Source organism: Aquarana catesbeiana, linkage group LG03, assembly GCF_042186555.1.
Source record: "Aquarana catesbeiana isolate 2022-GZ linkage group LG03, ASM4218655v1, whole genome shotgun sequence".
Taxonomy (NCBI): Eukaryota; Metazoa; Chordata; class Amphibia; order Anura; family Ranidae; genus Aquarana; species Aquarana catesbeiana.
In genome coordinates this window covers 566,697,282-566,718,261 of record NC_133326.1, presented here as the reverse complement: position 1 = coordinate 566,718,261, position 20,980 = coordinate 566,697,282, and the positions used below count along the sequence as shown (strand labels likewise).

The 20,980-nt window shown below is 42.2% G+C and overlaps 1 protein-coding gene across 1 annotated transcript in view; it reads left to right on the top strand.

Annotated features, from left to right (window-relative positions):
- The first annotated feature begins 408 nt into the window (after nt 1-408).
- The window catches only part of SSBP1 (single stranded DNA binding protein 1), a 29,652-nt gene continuing 9,080 nt past the window's right edge, over nt 409-20,980 (top strand). The window contains exons 1-6 of the mRNA XM_073621826.1: nt 409-551; nt 6,347-6,415; nt 6,782-6,836; nt 13,833-13,973; nt 14,634-14,727; nt 15,175-15,263. Of these exons, the coding sequence (XP_073477927.1) occupies nt 6,392-6,415; nt 6,782-6,836; nt 13,833-13,973; nt 14,634-14,727; nt 15,175-15,263 (403 nt within the window). The 5' untranslated portion in view covers nt 409-551; nt 6,347-6,391. The remainder of the gene's footprint in view (nt 552-6,346; nt 6,416-6,781; nt 6,837-13,832; nt 13,974-14,633; nt 14,728-15,174; nt 15,264-20,980) is intronic.

The window sequence follows — 20,980 nt, the reverse complement described above, 5'->3', positions numbered from 1 at the left end:
GCAAAAAATAAAAACCGCAGAGGTGATCAAATACCATCGAAAAGAAAGCTCTTTTTTTGGGGAAAAAAAGGACATCAATTGTATTTGGGTACAGCATCGCACGACCGTGCAATCATCAGTTAAAGTAACACAGTGATGTATCGCAAAAAATGGCCTGATCATGAAGAGGGGTAAAACCTTCTAGGGCTGAAGTGGTTAAATAAAAACCTATACTAATAATGATAGGTTTTCATTCTCAGCATTAATCTCACAGCGCCATCTAGTGCCCATTCTTCAGATGGCATCCGACCAGAACGTCCCCTTGGCTTTCATAAGAAAAACAGCGACTTGCTACGTATGCCACCTACGGACGGACGAACTCATGTCATAATCAAGTTACAGGGTAAGAAAGTCAGTAGCAGAAGGAGGAGGTTCAGGAAGTGGGGCAGGTAAGGATCCAGGAAGTAGGACGGAAGTGGCCTGGTCCTGCCGGAAGTGAGGCAGCAAGTGTGACAGATTCAGCGGTCCCCCTGTTGTTGATCACGTGTGTAGAAGAGATTGACCCTGGCAAGGTAAGATAAGGTTGTTGATGACAGGTTTTCTTTCCTCATGGTGTAATAGCTATCTTTTACATACATACAGGTGATATATAGGATGGGGGGGCAACATGCACTTGTGAAGAAGGCATTCTGGGGCTTGTAGTTTCCAGTATATTTTGATCTCCAGCTTTTGCCTCCAACTTCCAGAGATTGGAAAGAGAGAGCACTTTTAGATCAAATATATTTATGTCACACCCATCCTTCCTCCCTCTGTACATGCAGTCCATGATCAGTTTGTGAACACATGAGAAAAGATCACCACACAAATGCAGATTGCTAAAAGTGAACCTATAAGGGTCTAGCTCTAGACGGAGGCTCCCTGTGTTGCCAGGACAGGACATCACAGACAAAAACACACTTTTAGCAGAACAGGGGAGGGTTACATCTGCTGAAAATGTTTTTTTTTGGCTGTGACTTCCTTTCCCAGTGACACCAGCTCCTTATTTCTTGTGGTGTCACAAGAGCAGGAAGTGAGGAGAAACCTCTCTAGTGTGGATCACCTGACAAAAAATGTTTATTTTTTTTTTTACTTTGTCCAAACTTAAAGCGGTATTAAATCCAAAGGCAAACATTTATTATATTGCAGCTTACCAATTCTTAGATGTGATGGCTGCATTTGTTTTCTTTCGTTAGGCTTTCTTTCTTTTATTTTCACCTGGTGAACCTGCCAGTAAGTCTGTTGTTTTTCAACAGAACAAGCTATCCTGCAAATGTAGCAGTTAGGGTGGTGAGACAAACCATTCACCATGGACAGAGATGCTAACAATGACCAGCTTTTATTTATGTGAAACCTTTATCCTAAAAGGAAAGAAATGGTTGCTGTAACTGATTATAAAGTATGAGCTGGAGTTTGGCTTCAATTTGTTAGTGTATCTTTTTAAAATTGTATTTTTTATTGAGTTTTTAAAAAGAACAAATATAAAATTGTTACATAGTGTGGAGTACATGAATATCAAAATTTGCTAGTACATCGAATACTCTCCTCTCCCAGATTGACAATGCTGCTGTCCAAAGGTGCCCCCTGTGCTCCTTCATCCAGAATAGGGGGCACTCTAATACAGGAAGTGTGTTACTGGCCAGATCACCAGGTAAAAAAAGCTTAGAAAAAACAAAACGAATCGAATACAGCCACCACATCTAATGATTGGTAAGCTGCAATATTTACTTTTTTGGTTTTGGGTTTACTACCGCTTTAAGCATTCCCTACTTCAACCAAAACTAGAGAAATATGTATTGTAATTTATAAAGTTTTATATAGAGCACATGTATCACACTGCAAAAAAATATATATATATATCTAAAAGACCCCTCGATCCCTCCTTTACACTTCAAAGTATTCAGATCGCCGAAAACGGCGATTCTAAATACTGTGTACTTTTTAAAATTCGGCGCCATTGGCAGCCGAGTAAACGGGAAGTGACGTCATGACATCGCTTCCGCGTTTACAACGAGAAGGCTGGAACGAAGCCACCCACAGCTTCGTTCCAGCCGCTGAAGGCACACGATCAGACACCGGGCCTCCCGATCGCACGGGAGACCCGGTAACAGCGGCAGGAGGTGGCGGGAGGGGGGGATGTCCCCTCCCGCTCCTCCGGTATAACAACCGAGCAGCTTTTAGCCGCATCGGTTGTTATACTCGGGTAGCCAATCGCCCGCTGTAAACAACGGTACCGGGATGATGCCTGCAGCTGCGGGCATCATCCCGGTATAACCCCGGAAAGCCGAGTACGCATATCTGCGTACGGTCGGCGGGAAGGGGTTAAACCAGGTAGTGGTACTTTTGACTTGGTCCACTGTGTTTTATCAACACCAGCAGATGACATGGCTCCCCAAATCATCACTGACTGTGGAAACTTTACATTGGACCTTATGAAACTTGTATTCTGTGCCTCTTCACTCTTCCTTCAGACTCTGGGACCTTGATTTCCAAATTAAATGCAAAATTTTCCACAGTCCGTGATGATTTGGGGAGCCATGTCATCTGCTGGTGTTGGTCCTCTGTGTTTTATCAAGTTCAAAGTCAGTGCAGCCCTCTACCAGGAAATTCTAGAGCACTTCATGCTTCCCTCTGCTGACCAGGTTTATGGAGGTGCTGATTTCATTTTCCAGCAGGACTTGGCATCTGCCAAAATTACCAATACCTGGTTTAATGATCATGGTATCACTGTGCTTCATTGGCCAGCAAACTCACCTGATGTAAACCCCATAGAGATTCTGTGGGGTATTGTCAAGAGGAAGATGAGACACCAGACCCAACAATGCAGATGAGCTGAAGGCTGCTATCAAAGCAACCTGGGCTTCCATAACACCTCAGCAGTGCCACAGGCTGATCTCCTCCATGCCACACCGCATTGATGCAGTAATTCATGCAAAAGGAGCCCCGACCAAGTGTTGAGTGCATACTATACTGTACATGTACATACTTTTCAGTAAGTCAACATTTCTGTATTAAAAATCCTTTTTTTTATTGGTCTTATGTAATAATCTATTTTTCTGAGATACTGAATTCTGGGTTTTCACTAGCTGTAAGCCATAATCATCAGAAAGAAATGCTTGAAATATATCACTCTGTGTGTAATAAATCTATATAAAATATGAGTTTTGCTTATTGAATTACTGAAATAAATTAATTTTTTGATGATATTCTAATTTTATGAGATGCACTTGTATATAGTTTTAAAGTGACCCTGTCAGTCTCCTAAAATCAAATAAAAATGCCAGATGTCTGCAGTAGAAGAGGTATTATACTCACCCCTCCAGTGTGCCTTCGGTTTCCTCTTCATTCCAGAGCTGGAGCCTCCGTTAGAGTCTAAAGCATTGGATGCTTCTGTTAGTCCTGTGTCCCCCACTGCAAGCTGTACTTCTATACCTTGAACCCTACATAACTACAGGACTCGGCAGTGATGTAGGGGTTGTAGAATTGAGCCAGGGACACAGGTCTCAAACATTCCCAGAGGTTTCCAACGCTGAATAATTTGATGTTGGCTCCAGCTCTGGAATGGAGAGGATGTAGGAAACACAAGGACACCTGAGAGGTGAGATAATTCCTCTTCCTTTTAGATTTTTATAGGTGACTGACAGGGTAGCTTTATAGAGACATTGTTATTTTGACCATTTAGCGTGATAGAGCCATCTGATAGCCCATTCCTCCAGCCAGGTTAACTCACCCATCATGGTAGAATTGAAAGAACACACTTTTCATCTCCGCACTACATGCCCTGAGTATTGGTGAAAATCTTCCTATGCAAACACATTCTTCTGCAGTTATTCCAAAGTAGACCATACATGAGGTGTTGTATAAAAAGGGTAAAAAGAGAAAAAGAAAATGGAAGCACACGATGTGGCACAGTTAAACACTTTATTAGAAATTACAGTAAATATAAATTCGCACAGGTCTTGAATTGTAAAGCAGCCATTAACACGCCCATAGAATTAATGCACTTTTCAGACACATTTCACATGCATTCAAGTTGTGCCAAGTGATGCTCCTCAAATGCCCTGTGAGTTGCTCCTTAAAGAGGAGTTCCACCCAGGGGGGCCGTCAAAAAAAAAAATTAAAAGTCAGCAGCTACAAATACTGCAGCTGCTGACTTTTAATTGGACACTTACCTGTCCCTGGGTCCAGCGATGCAGGGGATCGAAGCCCCGCTCGTCCCCCCCCTCCGCTCGTCGCGCCGGCATTTCAACTGTGGGTGCCGGGCTGTGGCTTCACAGCCTGGCACCCACTGCGCATGTGCGAGCGGCGCCGCGCGCCGTGATTGGCCGCTCAATCACCTGGGACCTGTAATGGGTCCCAGATGATTGACAGGAGGGAGGGAGCAGAGCGGAGCCCTTCCTGTGCCTAGGGGGAAGTGATGTCACCAGCCCAGGCAAAGGAACAGGCAGACTACGAGGGACCACCTAGCAACAGGCATTTAGAGGTAAGTGAAAAAAAAAAATATCCAAATGTTTTTTTGTTTTGTTTTTTTAGAATTTTTCCAGATATTTTTGTTTTTTGGGTGGAACCCCACTTTAAAGTAGAACTATAGGCAAAACCTTTTTATTTTGGATAAGGTAAGGAAGAGTTATAAATCATGTCAGTTTACTTTTTGTCATCTGTGTCCCAATGGGGAGATTTCCATTCACTTCCTGTCCCATAGCCGAAACAGAAATTGGGAGAAAATTCCCACAAAGTAAGGAAATTCCTTGGGGACTGTGAACTATTCCATTGGAAGATTTCCTCTCGATTACTTTTCTGGGGACAACCCAAAATTTGTGATTTTCTTTCACTTTAAATGATAATGGTAAGGACAAATAAAGAGGGTGAATCTCCGTAACTGGAGCACAGACAGCAATAAAGTCTGACAGGGGTTCTAATCCATCCATCTCCACCCTATCAGAAAAAAGTTTTCCCTTTTAGTTGTATTTTAAACGTGCTGTGACATGCCTGACGAAGGCATCCTGCGTGGATCAGAAACATTGCACTTATCCTGTTGTGATGTAATCTTTCTGCAATAAAAGTTTTTGGACTGCAAGTCAAGATCCATGGTGTGCTGACAAACGTGTATTTAAATGTGCTGTGATCGCCATAGGCGTGCTTATTGTGGATTTCAATAGAAGTGAATAAAGGCGGTTGCGGAGCCAAAATCTGCAGGCAGTGTTATTTTTGCCTCGCTGTGACTTGAGGCAATGCTAACACTGCCGTGAAATATTTATCTACCTGCTCCCTGTGTTACCAATTTTGAGTAGCACTAGTAGCCTACAAGGAAGCAGCAAAATTTTACCAAACCGCCTATTTTTAATGCCTATGTGAATGTGCTCTTAGGGTCCTTCCTTTATTGCTAAAGCAGGGCAGGGTATCTGGGTTTGGGGGAGCATGAAACCTCCCATATATGACATTGCTCTCTCCTGGGTGACCAATCATCAGACCCATTGTCACACCGGGAAGTCCTCCAACCAAGTAGGCCTAACACTGCATAAGTAGGGTGGGTAGGTAAGGGAGTGTGAATTGGTGAGTATACCTTGCTGATTGAGGTAACCATGGAGCACTGTCACTTTGCCTTGAAAAAGCTTGGCGATAGTGTCTCTTTTAAGCTGATATCCAGGAACAAAAACTTTCATTCATATATATTTCTTAGCCACAAAGCATAAAAATCCATTTTGTGTTCCAAATGCCTTTTGTAAACCCAGATCATTTGAAAAAGTAGCCGTGACATCACCAGTGTGCTGTACATGACCTGATAGGAGCTGTAGGAGAGTCCCAGCTGGATCAACCTACTACAGGCTGCCTGCAGAAATGTAACAGGAGGGGCGGAGACAAGACCAGTCGCTCTGACCGAGAGCAGCAGTGACTGGTCTTTAGTACAGGAAGCTCCTGTACAGAGGCAACATTTCACACTTGAGTACTGTACAGATCTGGAAGAGATACACCACAAAGCACGCCAAGATTCCAGTAAGAATACACATGACTCTTGTATTTAGACAATACTTGGTAATCCTAGAGTTAAACTTTCATCACACTTTTTTAATTTATGCTAGCATTTGGATTACATCCTATATTCAGTTGCATTGAAAGCCTGTCTGTTTGGTGATGGACTTTCCAATAAAGTGTTTGGAGCCTCAGTGGAGGCTGCACATTGAAGATCTTGCTAGAGCTGTGTTACAGGCAAGTATAAACTATGGCCAAACCCCTGGTGGAGGGGGTATAATAAAATATAAATGCACTAAAAGTACGCCTATCCACTTATCCTTTAATAACTAATTCTGACAAAACCCCTCTCTATTTCTAGGACCTGATATTTCTTTGGTGGTGTGGGTAGCATCAGTCAGCACAGATGTTTCGCAAAGCAGCAGTGCAGGTAAGACCACCTTTTTATGTGCTCCTGCTAAACACAAAATGATGATTATAAGAGCTGTTAAAGTGCACCTGTTAACCCAGACTGATGGATAAAAAAAGGATTTCCTGTCCCATGACTCAAAGCCTAGACATTTGGTCAGGTGATACTTACCGGAGAGAAGGATCAGCAAATCTAAACTCCAGTCCTACTGTCCTACAAAAATCCTATGACCAAATGCCTAAGCAGCATTGGAAAAGTATTCTGTTCCCAGAATGCTATGCAAGCTTTTTCTCTTGTGCTGTCAATTGGTAGCATGTAATTAGGAAATTGGACACAGAATATTGATTTCTCCTTTCACGTTGCTTCTGTGTCTGTTTTTGTTGCCAGGTGTTACGACATTCTGCAAGATTTCAGTCCATGGATGCGGGTGTCTTGGAGAGGTGTAAGTATTTTAAATCCAGGATTTTACTTATGAATCTGCATATAATAACGCCTTACCAGTAGTTGTATGCATATACTTTATGTAGTAGCACATTGTGGACGTATGCAGTGCTGCCCCTACTGTCTTTTTCCTAATATAATGTTTGTGTTGCAGAGTGGTTGGAAAATAATGATCGCTTTAATATTGTATGACAATAAACCTATCCAACCTGTTTCTACAAATTTGTTCCTTCTTCAGGACTTTGATTGTGTCAGATCTGTTGGTCATGGGCACTGCTGTCTTTTTCCTAATACAATGTTGGTGTTCCGGAGTGTTTGCTGTGCCTGCAGTGGCCAGTCAGATGACTCATTTATTTCCCAATTCAGTTGCTTGAATGGAGCTTTATATGCAGATGTCAAACTAGACCCCAACCATGGATGCTCAACCTGTGGCCGAACTACAATTCCCATCATTCCTTTGTCTTTGGGAATGATGCTTGTAACAGGTTGAGCAATGTATTCTATGTATATTAGATAAGGTGATTCTGCAAGATCATACTAGAAAGGCAGTTTCCAGTTAGTTTTTCTAGGCCTGCAAACTTAAAATCAAAAATTTTAATTCTTTGGTAATCTGAGGCTCCTCCAACTCCCCTGGAATGCATCCTACATCGTTCTGTTGCACCTTATCTATCTATTCCCACCATGTGTGTTAGAGGTATTCCTGCACTACCGTAATGGAGAAAGAACGTGGACACTAGAAATGTATGGACAGCTGCATGCACCAAATTGGTGACAAAACAGAACCCCAAAAAACGGAATAAGATAAGGGAAGAGGGTGCTGCGCTAACCAGAGAAATAAACAAGATGGTAAAGTATAAAGGATCTCTAGAGGGGTAGTCAACGTAATAGAAGGGGATGCTGATATCAGAATATCATGCCGCTAATCCCATATCAATAAGGGCAAGGTAGGACGAATAATAGTATAATGTGCATATGGAAAATCCCTGTACACCAATCAGACTTGAAAAAAATGTACTGACATAAGCTGAGCACGGTAACAATACAACCACTTATATAGTTGGAAAATGTGCAAACTGCAAAAATCAATAGGACCGTGCAAAAACGCATGAAAGGTGCATAGTGCTGAGTGACCTTACTCTCTGTTGCTATAAATATGTGTCAACAGTAGCCTCTATGTAATATATCAGAATATCATGCTGCTATTTTAATATCCATGTGGGTGAATAAAGCCAAATCTGGCAATAGATCAAGTATATGTGAATATTGCTAATGTGTCAATATACTTAAATACTTAAAATAAAAATACTAACATATATGGACCAACATCTAATTATGAAAGCATATAAATGCGGAACCTACATAAAGCAATAATCAATAGTAACGTGCAAAAACGCATAAAAAGTGCATAGTGCTAAGTGCTCTTAAAATATTCTGTATAACTCACACAGTGTACCAACGATGCTTCTAAACATTACAACAAAAAGCAGATACCATGACATGCATCTGTGTATAAAGTGAAAAAACACAATTAAATGGTAATGTCCACAGTGCAACAGTCCTTAGGGGTGCAGTAAAAAGATTCACTGTGCTCAAAAAATAGTGACAATGAAGTGAGGTGCCAGAGGAGTGGCAGACAAATAGATCCTCTTCGTGCAATAACACACTTAAGTAAGCAGTGGCCCCTTACCTAGCGGTGCTAGGTACAACCGCATAAATCAGCTAGCTGGTGGTTGTGGTCTTTACTTGTGGTCCTGGGCTGCACAGGTTTTGTCACTGCTTCCACGCCTAGTGGTGCTCGATAAGTAGCAAGCTAATATAGGTGGCTGTGGTCTTTGGGTAATGGTCCTGGACCAGCACGGGTCTTATCTCCACCTCCGTTCCTCACATTGGGGTGTACCAATAATAAAGGACAAGGGGGTACCGCATAGTGTAGTAGGTTTAAACAATGGATTTTTTATTAAAACAGATACAGGTACTCACATTGAAAATTTCAGACCGGTGTCAAACTCCTATGAGCAGCGAGCTCGTTAGCCTCAATCAATCTGAAGTGCCCATTCCGTCCCAATGGAAATGGGCAGCACCCTCTCCCCTTATCTTATCTATTCCCACCATGGTTGCTCAGCTAAATGTTATAAGTTATGGGAGGGATAGTTGAATACTCCCGGTCTATCACCAATAGGCTATATATTGCTTAGAATTCTATAGAGTACTGTGTGCTATCTCCTGTACAGTTTCCACACTGTTGTAAATTACTCACCCTGTGTATTAATGTGAATAACACCCCCCCGCTGCTGTGCAATGGTAGTGTACAGAAACTGACCAAATGTCACTGCCTAATAAGTATGCTCATTGTCCGATACATGCTGTGAAGCATTCTATTGTTTCTTGTTATTGAATCTATACTTTGGACCTGTTTATTGTTTAAAAAAAAAAAAAAAAAAAAGGGGGGCGTGTAAAACACCATAATCTAGAGCTGCATGATTCTAAAATGAGAATCACGATTCTTGCGGCGTAACATCTTTCACATTAAAACAAAAAAAATTGGGCTAACTTTACTGTTTCGTTTTTTTTTTTATTCATTGAAGTGTATATTTTTTTTTTTCTTTTTTGAAAGACCGCTGGGCAAATACAGTGTGACATAAAATATTGCAGCAATTGATATTTTATTCCCTAGGGTCTCTGCTAAAATATAATGTTTGGGGGTTTCAAGTAGGGATGCACCGAAATTTCGGCCACCGAAACATATCATCCGAAAATGGCCTTTTCGGCAATTTTCCGAAAGAGAATTCTTGCCGAAAAGGCCCCGCCCCTGGTGCCACCCCTTTTGGGGGTGTCATTCTGGAGTGCTGTTGTGCTTTGCGAGAGCGCACTGTAGTGGAAACTGTGTGCAGAGCGGCTTTCCCTCCCAGCTCCGCCTCCCGACATCTCGCTCTGAGATGCTCCTGCACAGTATGTTAAGTGCGGCCGGGGTACAGACTTATCGGAGGCACAGGCGGTGGAGCTTGCTCCCCTCCTCCCATCACTCAGCACTGTGCATGGCGATCGGGTGATAAAAGTCCCTGCATGTGGAAAGATTCTGACATCTGACCCCATTCCTGCTCCTGTCTTCTGTCACTGTGCAGTGCGTTGTGATCCTCTCCTGTCTCTGAGCGCCCCTGTACTGACCGGAATGTGCTTTGTAGAAGGTAAATGAAGTACGGTAATCTTTCTGGCATCACTGTACACTGATAACTCCTCACACCTGTGCCTTCTCTTCTCTCTCATTGCTTGTCCAGCTCTCACTACACTTGCACCCCCCCCTCCTCCCCCTTCATCCTCAGCATTTCCCAGTCCACAATCTTTTGATCTACCAGTCTTCTTAACCCTTTGTATGCTGTAGTCTGCAACTGTCACCGCCTCAGAATCCTGCCAGCATTCCTCATTGCTCCTTCATCCAGCCTTTTTTTTTCTTTACTTCACTGCAGGGACGTAACTACAGTGGTCGCCATTGCGACCCAGCCTGAGAGGAGGGGCGGGCATACAGAGGAACCAATGCCTTCCATGTTTTTCCTGCAGCCACTGAATGCCTGCAGGAGGGAGAGGAGGAAAAGTGGGCATTCAGCAGCTGCAGGAAGAACATGGAGTGCATTGGTTTCCCTGTATGCCGCCCCTCCTCTCCAGCTTTTTTCTGCTGCCCATGGGCTTCTCGGCTCTCTCCTGGCCCTTCTTTGATCTTGCCCAGCAACTTCTCTGCCCCCCTACTGTTCACTGCCCCCCCCCCCCCGTGCTCTTCTACAGTCCCCCCTATACTCTTCTCTGATCCCTGTGCTCTTCTCTGGTCCTATCTGTACTCTTCTCTGGTCCCCCTTGACGCTTCTCTGATTCCACCCCCCCCCCGTGCTCTTTTCTGATTCCCCACCCCCCCACCCCCCCGTGCTCTTCTCTGATCCCCCCCCCCTGTGCTCTTCTCTGATTCCCCCCCCCCCCCCCGTGCTCTTCTCTGATTTCCCCCCCCCCCGTGCTCTTCTCTGATTTACCCCCCCCCCCCCGTGCTCTTCTCTGATTTACCCCCCCCCTGTGCTCTTCTCTGATTTACCCCCCCCCCCTGTGCTCTTCTCTGATTTACCCCCCCCCTGTGCTCTTCTCTGATTCCCCCCCCCCCCGTACTCTTCTTTGGTCCCCCTTGACGCATCTCTGATCCCTGTGCTCTTCTCTCATCCACCCCTGTACTCTTCTCTGGTCCCCCTTGATGCTTCTCTGCTCCCCCCTGTGCTCTTCTCTGCTCCCCCCTGTGCTCTTCTCTGCCCCCCCCCGTGCTCTTTTCCTTTACCCTGCCGTTCTCCTGTCATCCTTTACTGTCTCCTGCCCACCCCCAGCTCTGCCAGGTTCCCCCTCTCCCATCTCCCACCGGCTGCTGTGGGGAATATGTCAGGATGGAGAGCAAGGAAGGCTTCCCTGCCTGAAATGACAGAGTAAGTTATCTGTACAAATCACTTACTCTGTCCATTCCTAACTGTAGCATAATAAACTGTGTTTACAGACAACAGTTTACTATGCTACCACACCCACTTTTTGCCATGGCGCACTACGCTTGCCGCAGGTCAATCTCCCTCCTAAATGTCCCTCATTCTCACATGGGAGGTATGCACTGGTAGGCTGCTGGGCACTGGTGAGGCCCAGGCAGGCTGCAAATGATGGGCACTGGTGAGGCTGCATTGATCTCCTGTACCATGTCTGCAGTCTCTGACCATCTCCTGTACCATGTCTGCAGTCTCTGACCATCTCCTGTACCATGTCTGCAGTCTCTGACCGTCTCCTGTACCATGTCTGCAGTCTCTGACCGTCTCCTGTACCATGTCTGCAGTCTCTGACCATCTCCTGTACCATGTCTGCAGTCTCTGTCCGTCTCCTGTACCATGTCTGCAGTCTCTGACCATCTCCTGTAATGTGTCTGCAATCACTGACAATCACCTGTACCATGTTCCCAGTCTCTGACCATCTCCTGTATAAGAATATTTTTTAAAAACAGTCACTTTCGGTTTCGGTGCTGTTTCGGTATCAGTTTCGGTTTTCGGGATCAAGGAAGATTTATTTTCAGTATCGGTTTCGGCACCAAAAAACCCATTCGGTGCATCCCTAGTTCCAAGTAATTTTCTAGCAAAAAATATTGATTTTAACAAGTGTCAGAAAAAGATTTAGACTTTAAGTGGTTAAACGTCCTGCATTTACTCTTGAAAACTTGGCAGAACACCTGGATTTTTTTTTCACACAGAAGTTTATCCCTTTGATCTAAGAAGGTAGAGTTAGTTACAATGTTTGATGTTTAAAACTTGGCAGACTGCCGGGATGTTTTCTTTTGACAGCTGAGTGAGCAGATAAGTCTCTCCACTTGTTATATGAAAGAATCCGCAAACTCTGCAATAGAGATGTCAGGGCGGGTTGAATCGAGATCACAATTTTTTAACGATTAATTTGCAGCTGTACCATAATAATAATAAAAAAGGTGCATCTTTGCGCTGTGGTGAGGCGGCAGCTGACACAGATAAATAATATACCAAACTTATAAATAATCTTAAGAAAAAGTGTGTAGCGCCAAAAGTAAATGAACAGCAATGAAATGTGAATACTGTTATAAATGGACAGCACATTAGGGATAAAGTGCTAAAATGAAAAAAACGCTAAGGTAAAAAAAATGTAAATCCAATCTTAAATGAAAATCAGCAGTAAAAAAACTATATAGTGAAAAATATAGATTTTAATGCACAATCCCATGATAGGATCAGCAATATAAACTTATTGGTGAAAGCACAAGGTTCAGTGGAACGATGTGCACAAAAAATTGGTGGTGGCTTGAAAAATGAAGAGGTGATCCAGTACAGTGCTGCAGAATCATTCACCGCACCCCTGTGAAATGGACACTCACCGGAAAAGCTGGCTGTCGGTACAGCAGCAAACACGCACTCCGTATAGATCCGCTATCTGTTGAGGGGATGGCTGTTCAGCAACTCGCACCATCCAGATGTAACTGTAGTAAATAAAGCTCACTGGGAGCTAGATGAAGTCTCCATAGTGTAGTATTTATTGGATTTGTATTTTAAAAGCCAAAATAAAATGAATTATAAAAACATATCACAATAGGTGCCACTGCCGACCCGTTATCGGACAGCACTAGTGTCTCCTCTCCAACACATTTTGTCCAATAGGACTTTTTTTAAGGGGTCCTCTAGTGTCAGACTTGAAACTAGTTTATATAGCCTCTCAAAACTGCTCAAATCATGGTGTCTCCTTCGAAAAAAATGAAAACAGTAAGTGATCTGTCAGCCATTTAATCACAAGACCATAATGCCTAAACTTTTAGCAGGCAAAACAGCATACCCGTGTTTGTAGCTTTTTGCCTCGTTTTCCATATTTATTCATAGGATTCAAATTCGGAGCACCTTCTGTTATCTCCCCTTTGCCATGTACAGTGACTGTACATGGCAGAGCATACAATTAACAAGGCTATAGCTAACTAGTTTGTCCACTCGTGAAGAAGTGAGGAGGGAGCTACATGTGACAGGAACAGAGTTGGGGGGGGGGGGGGAGTAGAAGTAATTGTTAAAGCCCAACTCTGTGCTCCCTCCCTAGCACGTGATCAGTCCACCTAACCCCCCCCCCTCCCTCCCTATGGATATGTTATGCTGTTTTTCCCAAATCATCCTCCAGGACTGCACATGAGTGTGGATCTGTCTAAAATAGCAAACACAAGGCCTACAGACCTGTTCTTTGTGTTTCCCTAGGCCTAGCAGAAATAACATTGGAACATTGATTTTGCAAGCCCGTATTATCCAGCTTACATTCTACCCCAGGGACAGTGGACCTGGCTGGCTTGGATAGGTTGGACTGGGGAGCAGAGGTCTTTGAAGATTTATAATCCACACCTCTGCTCCCCACCTTCGGCTGTTAAGTTGTCATAAATTGTCTGGCTGTGTCCCAAGTGGCTGTCTTTTAATGGTTCTCTTTCGTTATTATGTTTCAGCCCTGAACAAGGTGCAGATTCTGGGCCGTGTCGGCCAGGACCCAGTAATGAGGCAGGGGGAAAGCAAGAACCCCGTCACCATATTCTCGGTGGCTACTAATGAGATGTGGCGGACAGGTGAAGCAGAGTTGTACAATACAGGTGAGTATGCTCCTGTTTGAATAATGCAGATTGATTCTAAATGCTTTCTTTGCTTTACAGAGGACCAATCATATTATAGCTACCCCTAAAGAACACAACAAAAGGCACTGCATTCTCAGTCTGTTTTTTCTTCTGATGCCCTTCTGCCTACCAGGGGCTGTAAACTCCCAGCCTCATGTATGCACATAAGGACAACATATGAATTGTCTTCTTCATAGTTTATCAGGAAGGTGACCACCCTGGCAGCGCAGTGCTCACTTTTTTTTGGAATCGGTTGACTTTTTTTTGCTGTTCAGGCTGTAACAACCGGTAACAAAGAATTTCCTCACCCATTTTCAGAATATCTTCTATAAGTTGGTTGCATCATAAAACAGGTTTAAGTCACATCTTGACAACAGTTTTAATGGTGCAGCTGGTGGTTTGCTTCAATTTTTTTTTTTTTTGTGAGTAGTTTGCCGCGCAGCCAGTCACAAGCCAGACAGAACGTGCAGTTCCCTATGTGAATTTGTGAACATGGTTGTCGAGGGGAAACTTTCTGCTTAAAACCAGAGAGGTTTTCTAGAGGCTTGAAGCTTTCTTTAATGCATATTTCATATGCTTAGGGCTGTTAGGGCACATATTTGTTGATGAGGTGAAACTTACATCCTTTCTTCTCTTCAGGAGGAGGAGACATCAACCAGAAGACAACTTGGCATCGGATATCTGTCTTTCGGCCTGGCCTTCGGGATGTAGCCTATCAGTACATCAAGAAAGGGTAAGCTTGTGTGTTGGAATTGGGTATTTGACTTTAGACTATAGAATGGTTTATGCCAGGGCAAGTCATTTTTCAAGTTTTTTCCCTTTTGCCTCCTCAATTTCATTTTGGCTAATGCCTAAGCTACACTTTATAGCCAAAAGTTTTTGGGCAACCGACTACCTGAGCCTTGTCCATTCTAATACAGCAAGTGTGTTACTGGAAGGATCACCAGGTGAAACTAAAGCTTGTAAAAAATAAATCTAGTGCAGCCACCACATCTAAGGACTGCTGCGTTGCAATATATTACATTTTTGTCCTTTGCTTTAGATTTTGTGTGTATTAAACTCCAGCAATAGTCAATGAAAGTTGTTTACAGAAAACATTTGATCATCCTGTTAGCCCTGGGATGGTAATAATATGAGAAATTCATTCCTTTTGGTTTCATTCTTTGTTCCCTCCTATAAGTGCTCGGGTGTATGTGGAAGGCAAGATCGATTATGGAGAATACACAGACAAGAACAATGTGCGCAGACAGGCCACCACCATCATAGCAGGTAAGGAGATCCTGGGAAATCACTAGGATTGAAAACTTCTGGATTTCATAACAAATCCTGTGTACAAGGTGAAGAAAGTTCATGGACATTGTACAGATCAGTTACCAGCTGGATATTTAGAATGTGGAGCAGCAGGTAAACGGATAGAACAGGTTGGAGGAATCCTTATGCTATACTAGCTCCATAAAGACATTGGGGTTCATTTACTAAAACTGGAGAGTGCAAAATCTTGCGCAGCTGTGCATGGTAGCCAATCTGCTTCTAACTTCAGCTTGTTCAATTAAGCTTTGGCAAAAAACCTGGAAGCAGATTGTTTTCTTTGCAGAGCTGCACCTGATTTTGCACTCTCCAGTTTTATTAAATCAACCCCACTGGTTGATGTGGACGAACTAGTGGCCTGTACAACCCTTCTGAACACCTTTGTGATGAAATGGGATACCAGTTGTGAGCCAGATCTTCTCATTCAACATCAGTACCTGACCTAACAAATGCTCTTTTGGCACAAATGCCTACAGTCACACTCCAAAATCCCATAAAAAGCCTTCTCAGAGGAGGCTGTTATAACTGTGAAAGAGGGCTAACTGCATGGTTTTAGAATGGGATGTCCAACAAGTTAGGTGTGATGTTCAGGCGTTTGCAAACCGTTGACCATATATGTCCATACCATATATACCGTTTATGTTGGATCAGATTGCAGTTTCAAATACAGTTAAAAATTAGTTGTGGCTTCAGTCTGAGCGGTGTTGTGAAGAAACAAACTGTATGTGTCTGTGTCAGTGTGACTATTATTTGTTAGCTTCTTCAGATATTGCACTGCCAGCAGGGGGCAACATAACACAAAAAGATATTTATTATTCTCACCTGTCACGGTATGGTTTCAGCTATTGTGTGAACCTACTGGGAAAATAATCATGGATCGATTGCTAAAATAATATGGTGGATTTAGAAGGACTCAGACATCAAAGAAATTAACTGACATATTTTAACCCTTCCCTACTTTGTCAAAAACTAAAACGAAACATTTTGGCAATATATACTCTTTTTAATGGAACAAAGGAAATGCAAAAAAAATGTTTAATCCAGTTGATAATGCCTAAATATAATGCAGATAGTATTGCAGCTATGTTAAAGTGAAAAAGTAAATTCAGTTTACGTTAAAGCCCAACTCCAGGCTGCTGTTAAACTTTTTAAGCTTACCCATTTAGTGCGCACTTGCACACCCCCCCACCTGCAAAATTCTCATTAGGCTAAGATAGGAAGAAGTAAGTACAGTTACTTACCTTATTCTTTGCTCCCCTGACATCCAGAACTCTCCAATGATGTCTGTTGGTTTGATTGTGGGTGAGCTGTCAGCATCCTCCCATAGATTTGCAGGACTGCCGGTCCTGCATTGTGTAATGAGAGAGAGCTTTGACTGGCCAGGCAGTGAAGTGGAGCAGCATCGGGTGACCAGTCGCACGGAGAAGAGAGAGCCTGCCGGAGTGAAGAATAAGGTAAGTATTTGTACGTATTTTTTTCCCCCTAGCCAAATGAACATTTAGCCTATGCAATGTGAGAGGGAGGATGGACCCCACTGTATGGGTAAGGTTATGAGCAGTCTTGGTTTTGGCTTTAAAGAAAACCACAGACAAGGCTTTTTGACAGAGTGGGAAAGGGTAACAACATCTGTTGGGTTATTATTGCTGCCTGTAGGGTAAGACTTCTTATCCCTGTAACATCAGGATTGAAAGTGAGGAAGGAAACATGACATATCTCCCAATGGGGTCCCCTATTCCTAGACTTTCCTGTTGTCTCTAAATCAACAAGTAATAGTGAAACTCTCTCATAGAAAACAACAGTATATATAATAAATCACAACAGTCTTGTTAAAATGAGAGGCCATGAAAAAGTTAAAGGATATGTATAGTGGCATTACATATTTTTTCTTTTTTTCCATGTTTTCATCTGTCTCCCTACCTCCTTTGCTCTAAAGGGAAAAACGCCTCAAGTTGAGATTTACATACACACATGAATGGGTCTGAGCAGTGACTTATACAAAACCATAGGCATTAATATAGAGTTTGCCCCTATTTGTGGTTATAACAGCCTCCACTCTTTTGGGAAGGCTTTCCACAACATTTTGGAGTGTTTTTGTGGAAAGTTTTGCCTATGCAGTCAAAAGAGCATTTAGGAGAGCAGGTAATGATGTTAGATAAGAAGACCTGGCTCACAATCGGCATTCCAATTCTCATCCTAAAAGTGTTCAGTGGAGTTGAGGTCAAGACTCAAGACTCTCTCAAGGGCACTGAGATCCTTCACACCAAACTCATCAAGCCATGAATTTAAAGTGTTACTAAACCCACAACAGTAAAATCAGTCTGTATATGCAGTAAAGCATGCTTGTTATACTTGCTGTGGAACCTAAGGGGTTAATCCTCTGCATTGTGTAAAAAAGCTGTTCTATCCGGTCTCCTCTGATCATCTCCTTCTTCCACTGTCTCCAAAAAATAACCTGATGTTCACAAACTGAGCACATGCTCAGTTTGGTGTGTACTGCTTGAGTTTTATTGTTTGTTTTTTTTTCTTGGGAGGGTGCATGTGATCAGCACAGGGCCAATCAGCACTGTCCAGACAGAGGGTCAGGGGTCCTGCATTCTCATTGGACATTCGTGGGAGAATGAAAACTCCTACAAGCTTTAACCAGACACTCATAGAAGTCACAAGACTGCTCTAACTGCTGATGAAAAAAGGGGTTTAGCAGTTTATATTTACTAAAATAATTGCATTTCCATGTTCTATGTACTGTGGGAGACCAGATATAGTGAATGTCCTGGATTTAGGAACACTTTAAGAAAGTGGTTTTGTACACATGCTGGAACAGAAAAAAAAATCCTCAACTTTTACCATAGGGTTGGATGTGTACAATGTCCAAAATGGCTTTGCATGCTGTAGCATTAAAAAGACCCTTCACTAGAAACCCTTGAACTTGACAGAGAGAGCTGTTGACTGCAGTTTCATTAACATAGAAGCCGAAGGAAGGCTGCACATGTTAAATGTTTCTTGCGCAAAGCTGATACTACTCCCCACATAAATTTTCTTATAAATCACCATCAAATACCTTTTTTTTTTTTTTTTAAGTTATTCTATGCGTACACATGACCGCAAATCCCATTTCTTTGCGGCTGGTGGTCCTTAATTTTCCTCCAACCCACAATGCCTTGGGGTTATGAATGCAGGTAGAATGAGGGCACTGCTCTATGGGATTCAGCAGCGTTCTCAGGACACACTACTAGCCGGACTAGGTATTCGAACAGAGAAAGATTAGAAAATGTATTTAAGGAGTAACAGCAATGGGGAAGAAACATTTAACATGTGGATCACTGTGTGGATTTTCCTTCTACTTTGCATTTCACTAGCAGATGCCAAATGACTGTGAATGTAAAATTGGTTAATCTTGTGGGTTTTTTTTATTGGAATAATAATTATTATACAGGTTATTATTATTATACAGGTTTTATATAGCGCCAACAGTTTGCACAGCGCTTTACAACATGAGGGCAGACAGTACAGTTACATTACAATTTAGTACAAGAGGAATCAGAGGGCCCTGCTCATTAGAGCTTACAATCTAAAAAGGAAGAATCAATTGATACAAAAGGTAATAGCTGTGGGGGGGGGATTAGCTGATGTAGGAAGTAAAACAGTTAGAAGCAGGATAGGCTTCTTTGAAGAGAAGGGTTTTCAGGGATCGCCTAAAGATGGATAGATTAGGGGACAGTCTGACAGATTGGGGTAGGGAGTTCCAAAGGATATATATATATAAATGGAAGTGAATACCACCACCAACCTGCGCAAATGGCAAAGAAATCGTGAATGACAAACCAAAATATGAATTAATAACAATAGGAGCAGCCCTTTGTAAATATAAATATAGAGGAATTAATTAATTGTACCGGTCTCTCTGTATAAATATTAAAGGTGCAAGTGCTCAAAATACATAGACCAGTGACAACAAACAATAAAATAAGACAAAATATATATGTAAATAATATGTGAATGTGTGTCAACCACAAATGTATCTAATAAAAGTGTTCAAAACACTATATCAAATGAAATATCAAAAAATATCAATTATCAAAAGTGTCCAAATGAATTATAAAAAAATCAAATATCAAAAAATGTTTTGATATTTGTGTGCTTTTTGATATTTCATTTGGACACTTTATATGAAAAATATTGTGTTTTCTTGATTTTTTTGAACATTTGATATAGTATTTTGGACACTTTTATTAGATGCATTTGTGGTTGACACACATTCACATATTATTTACATATATATTTTTTCTTATTTTATTGTTTGTTGTCACTGGGCTATGTATTTTTAGCACTTGCATTCCCTTTGCACTTGCACCTTTTTAATATTTTTTACAGAGAGCACGGTTCCAATTAATTAATGGCAGTGTATTGAGTGATTTTGAGGGGACAGCAAATTTACACTGTTATTCAAGCTGTACACTCACTTCTTTACATTGTAGCAAAGTGTCATTTCTTCAGTGTTGTCACATGAAAAGATATAATACAATATTTACAAAAATGTGAGGGGTGTACTCACTTTTGTGAGATGCTGTATATTAAAAGATTTTAGCACTTGCCTGAAAGTACAAATGAGCGGATGTCCCATAGCATAGCAGACCAACGTGATCCTGTCTAGACAGTTGTGTGCCGCACTGACTTGTTTAGTTTGGCTGCAGAACATTTTAATTTAAAATAACCCTGAAAAGGAAAACATTTGTAATTCTGGAACAACAAAATTAAAGTCTGATATCATGTAGACATTTCATCTCGGCATGTTCTGCACAAATAAATACAAGATGTCCTGGAGTTCATTTAATTAAAATAAATTTAGTGTTCGTCATGTAAAGGAAGCAACGTCAACAGCTAATCTGGTAAATGAAATATAACTGCCATAGAGTATGCCAATGTAAATTATGTTACTGCTGTTCATGTGTGAAGTGTATGTTACAGATAGGTCGCATATCATTACCGAACATACAAGTTGCAGTCCCCGAAGTTGCATCAGTGCTTCCCATATCATATCATAAATGACATAACCGGAACAGGTATCCACATTGGAAATTTCCTCCCCATTCCTGTTCCAATGACAAACATTTTGGATTTCCAATCGCTTTCTGTCTTGCTGACAATGATCACATGGACAAATAGGGCACAATAATATTTGAAGCCATTTTTCTTGTAGTTTGGATAGCGTATGGAATGGTTAAAGCCCTAGAGCAGTGGTCCGGCTGCCAGATGTGCCCCTTTGCTTTTTTTGGCCCTTGAGGCACTATTTCTGTCACTGATGCAAGGCACTATTCCCCCCCCACTGATACCAGCAATGGGGCACTATTCCTCCCACTGATGCCAATTATGGGGCACTATTGCTTACCCTAATACCTCCCACTAATACCAATGATGGATCACTGTTTACTCCCAGGACTTTTTCTACTCATACTGGCCACAGTATGGCCCCCCAAAGTCTGAAGGACAATAAACCGGTCCTTTGTTTGGAGGCCCCTGCCCTAGAGAATGGGATGGTAAACCCTAAAAACTAAAATGTGCAGGTAGGTAGGGACTTTTTGTAGAAGAGAATTTTTTTAAATCTCTACACTTAGTGTGAAACTTAGGAAAGACAGTGTACAGTCCCAACATATTAAAAATGTTAGGAATGGATCCAGGTG